Genomic DNA, 5,000 nt, shown 5'->3' on the forward strand with positions numbered 1-5,000 from the left:
AGGGCCGCGTTATCCTATGGTGCAACCGGTGCTGCAGCACCGGGCCCCGCCACTAGAGGGGGCCCCGGACGTTGTGAGATTGGAAAATATGAAACGATATTGAGACAATCAATTGTACTTTTGACGCATTTCGCCATCCGTAGGTAAGCAGAGGCGCATATGCATATCTTGTCACCAGGCTAGACAGGCAGCTTGGGCCCCCCAAGACTGTAGCTGGGGAACAGTACTGGCTATTTGTTACAAGTGTTCTTTCTTTTTAATTTTTGCTTGGCCCCCCTACTGAGCCTAGAATCGCCTCTGCATGCACGCAGGAATCGGAGGTCGGAACTTATGATTTCAGTCAGATGCTTCTGGTTGTGTGCCAACAGTGAAAACGGTGGCCAATAATTGTATAGTTTGATGATGGGCTACTGTCTAAAAAAGATGTGAGAAACTCGGCGTCAGCACTTGCTTCAGATTGTACGGATAAACTTCAGCCCGGCATGGATTACGCATTGAAGAGAAGGTTGGCAACATCATCCATTTTTGTAATGTCAGTGTTATAATCGCTTTTTGTAATTGTTGCATAGCGATCATGGACTTGTGCAATCATGTAGGCCTAAGCTAAGCAAACAGAGCACAGCACACCAACCTAACTTTATCTTATTCTATTGTTAAAACATGGGGAAATAAATCACGCACCCAACTGCATTCGCGAAACAAAAGTCTTGCATGGTGCGGTGAGGACCACTTCTGAGGTGTTTTTTAAAAAGTGTTCACAATAATGCTACGTAGCAAGTGCACCAACCAGCACTCAAAGTTCTGACAGTCTGACAACAACAGGGCAAGCCAAACTCAAAGACTAAAATGATACAGGCTAGTCGCATTTTCCTAAAGCAATGTTATGGCCATTTCCCTAAAGCACTGTAATAGGTCTAATGTCGATGCTCTGTCAACGTATATCTTTGCGTTCGGCTTTGTGTTCAGTTAAAACATGCCTGGGTACCACTCGCGGATTGTTCAGTTAGCAAGTGGCTCTTATCTGGGAGGGAAACAAAACTTGCGCGATACATCTACATCCACATCTAAACATTTGGCCTACGAGTTTGCACCGTGATCTACTGTAATGATTTCACACTATTGCATGGTAATGCACCATCTAGATGAAAACCGCTGACTTCTTAATTAGTAGCCTATATGGTACATTTTGAGGGGATTTCGTGACAGCTTCACTTTGCTGTGGTTCGCTACTAAGGGGATTCCTCTTCCTCGCGTCAAGCGACAGCTGAGTAGGCTACTTTCCTTTGACAGACAGCCAGTCTTTCCAAGGAAGTTACATTAATTAACACGTGTTTCCCACAACGGTTTCGGTTCGACAAATTGGTCGGCAGCAACGTAGCAAAAATAAGAGACTTTTGGTTGTGCTTCTGTTTGGTAGTTCTAGCTAAGCCGACGTTTACTCTGCTAAACGGTAGTGCACAGAATCTCCTCCCTGTCAGCTGGCTATGCTTCCAATGGCTTGCGTTGCGACTGGTGAACTCAGCAGGGGGTACCCTTTTTTGTGTTGGAGTAGAACGTGTAGCCTGGGTTGTTTGCGTTTTGAATAGGCTATGGCTCATTATAATGTGGTGTAGGGGCCCCGGATTGCGTCTGCACCGGGCCCCGGCGAGGGTTAACGCGGCCCTGCCTGTGTGTGTTGCTAATGACAATTTATTTCAGTTGTATTGTATGTTGAGTCAGAGGTGAGCCCCAACATTTATTAAAAAAACCAAGTGGGCCCTAAATTGGAAAATATTGAGAACCCCTGATGTAAGTAAATAATTTAAGTAATTTTATGTCTTTTTGGTGCTCTGGTTACACAAGTTGAGCAGCATATTCTGTAGAACAGGAGCACTAACATACAAACACTCACCTGCGCACATATGCATGCACAGACTAGGCACACACACACACGCACACACACGCACACACACACACACACACACACGCGCACGCACACACGCACGCACAACATTATGCATACACATGGACACACACACACACACACACACACACACACACACACACACACACACACACACACACACACACACACACACACACACACACACACAGACACACCCACTCACACAGATTAATGCTATGTTTGTCTTTTGTGACAGCTGTTTTGTGGATATATACGTACAGTATACAGTGCCGTAAAATTTGAAACCATATCGTAAAGAAAACAATAAATGTTTTATTTGGTTTACTCAAGCTGAGCACCAGGTGTTGACTATATGTAGGCATCTACTTGTCACCAATGAAGCCATTATCATTAAATAGAGTAGGCTTCACGCAAAGGTGATAAAAACTTAACAACACTGGTGGGAGGCGGCAACAGTATTACAAAAAAGTGAAAAGGGGCCACCTTGATTTTACACTTAATTGTAAGTAAATGCAACAAGATAAGATATCATACACATATACTGTGCACATTTAACCCCAAAGGTTCCACATAGTGTACACCACTGTTATATGGTGTACAATGCCTAACTGATCAAAAGGGAACAATAGAATAAAGTCTAATGAGGCAGACACTCATTGTTCTTTTTTTCTGTTTAAATTTTTTATATTATATTTCATATGTTGTATTACTGTATTATCTAATGATTTCATCCAATCTTATGTACAGGTTGTTGTTTCCAATCCCTGGACAACACAGTGAAGGTGGTGACAGGAAGCGAGTTGGGAGAGAGAGAGACAGGGAAGGGTCGGCCAAGGGCCCAGGTCGGAATCGAAGCCGGGTCGGCCATGTAGTGCCCTACTGTTAGCGCCACGGTATAGGCCAACCCTCACTTTTCTGAAGATGGCTGGATCTGGCAGGGCTGGGCCGAAGAATGGCACATCATCCCGCGCCGTCACTGACACCTACAGACAGACCAAAATGCAAAGGGGACAAAACAGACAAGAATGACTGTGTGAGAAAACGTCCAGTGGTCCAAGTAGGGAGTCTGTCGGTCAGCTTAATTGAGAACAAGGCACAGAATAACAAGTGTATTGATTTGCCCAAAAATCTTGCTGCAGTCCGATAATACATGTAGCATATTTCCCCAAGCTGCATAATAATGGGAAAAATAATGCATTTATATATTCCTTCACTGCTTGCAGAAGCAGATTTGATTAGATAGACTTATATACTTTCTTGGTGCTGGAGATGGTGTAGGACTATGAATTGGATGAGGGATCTAATGCAGGTGTTGTCATTTCTGCCGTTCTTCACCTATAACCTATTAGGCATTTGCTGAGATCACTACTAGTGTTTTTGCTGACCCTATGGGTGTGTGAGTGTATAACAGAGGATATACCGTCATATTCCCATACAGGCAATCTGCACTATATTGAGCTGGTTTCATTACGTTGTGGAATCAGCGGCTTAGTTTATTCTGAAGGGGCACGTGTGTTGTGGAGTGAAAGGCCAGCAGTGGTGTTCTCCAAATACTATAAGCTTTTGGGTTTCTACTTAAAGTGATACTGTCCCATTTTGGTCTGGTCTCATAGGACTCAATGTTAACTGCTAGCTTGGAGGTAAAATTTGCAATGCCATACTGACAGAACGGTTGAAAGTACAGGAGAAAGGTACAACCCAATCATTTAACTCAACGAGATGTGTAAAATAAACTTATTTCCAAAAATGGGACAGTATCACTTTAATCTGGCTTTATTGCATTGTATGTAACTTCAATATGTAGCTTTTTTATAAATAGGTAATATTGATTGTGAGGGGGTGGGCCTATACATAGGTTTTTTGTTTGCAAAAATTTGATTGTGAGGAGGCCCGGGCAAGATGCTGAGCAGGCAACTATGTGAGTTAATTTTTTGACTGACAGCCGTTCCAACAATCAGAGGTTGAACAGTGCGCAGCCAGGGATTGTTTACAAAAGGCAAACCAATGTATAATGTGGGTGGTGTCTAGGGCTGTAACGACACACTCAACTCATGATTCGGTTTGTATCACGATTCATGACCTACTGTTCGATACACCCCACGATTTTACATTTGCCAACATTATAAGCTTTATGAATAAAAACTATGATAGTTTATAGGTAGAATAGGTTACAAGAGGCTACTAATAATTTTAAAAACATTTTTTTCTATATAGTAATGATGATGCTTGGAAGCACTATCACTTCATATCATGTGGTTGTTTTCTGGGATGATGATGGGTATCAAAATGTTAAAAGGGCGTATCACGATACTACCTCCTTGTATCTCGATACAGTATCGTGACTCTGTATCACGATTTCTCGGTTCGATACAATATTGTTACAGTCCTAGTGGTGTCATGTGCTGCTTGGTGATATTGTCAGTGCATGATTTTCCCGCCTACTGTACAACCTATCAGGCTTTTACTTAAGATGATTTTATTACATTGTGAGATAACCGTGGTTTTGCTGATTCTGAGACGGGCATGCACTGTACCATGTAGAGCACACTGGCAGTGCCATTCTTCACATAAATTGCTTCATTACATCTTGCATAGAAGATGTGACATCTGGTATCCCCATTCCTCACATTCTCCGCCTATAATCTATTAACTCTCCTGTTATCCTCAGATTTAGGTTACATCCGTGATCCTTGGGGTCATTTTGACCCCAGCCACTTAAATGTCTACAAAATCAGCAGAAGCAAAAACTTTTGCACCGGTTTATGCCTCAGATATTTACTATTGCTCTGTTGGGGTCATAAAAAGCCATTTAGATAAGTCCTAGCACCCTCCCACACAGCCCACATGCCAAAGAAAGTAATGCATGACTAGGCGAAAATGTGCAACAAATGCAGTTGCATTGAATTAGTTTTGGCCATCGTCCACATCATACATATTGTTAGTTATCAGAGCCCTAAATAAAGCAAAATGTTCTGTTCTAAATAACTTGTGTTAATGTATTTTACATAATCTAGAGAGATAGGAACATGTATAAGCAAAATATGGATGTTATATTTATGTTTAATACACTTAAAATAATTTGGGGTCCAATTAA

At 42.1% G+C, this 5,000-nt stretch overlaps 1 protein-coding gene across 5 annotated transcripts in view; it reads right to left on the minus strand.

Annotated features, from left to right (window-relative positions):
• The window catches only part of rap1gapa (RAP1 GTPase activating protein a), a 208,175-nt gene that overhangs the window by 31,305 nt on the left and 171,870 nt on the right, over nucleotides 1-5,000 (minus strand). For all 5 annotated transcript variants that reach the window (XM_063208405.1, XM_063208408.1, XM_063208406.1 and 2 more), the window contains one exon: nucleotides 2,818-2,889. In XM_063208405.1, the coding sequence (XP_063064475.1) occupies nucleotides 2,818-2,889 (72 nt within the window). The remainder of the gene's footprint in view (nucleotides 1-2,817; nucleotides 2,890-5,000) is intronic.

The sequence above is a fragment of the Engraulis encrasicolus genome, chromosome 10 (genome assembly GCF_034702125.1).
Source record: "Engraulis encrasicolus isolate BLACKSEA-1 chromosome 10, IST_EnEncr_1.0, whole genome shotgun sequence".
NCBI lineage: Eukaryota > Metazoa > Chordata > Actinopteri > Clupeiformes > Engraulidae > Engraulis > Engraulis encrasicolus.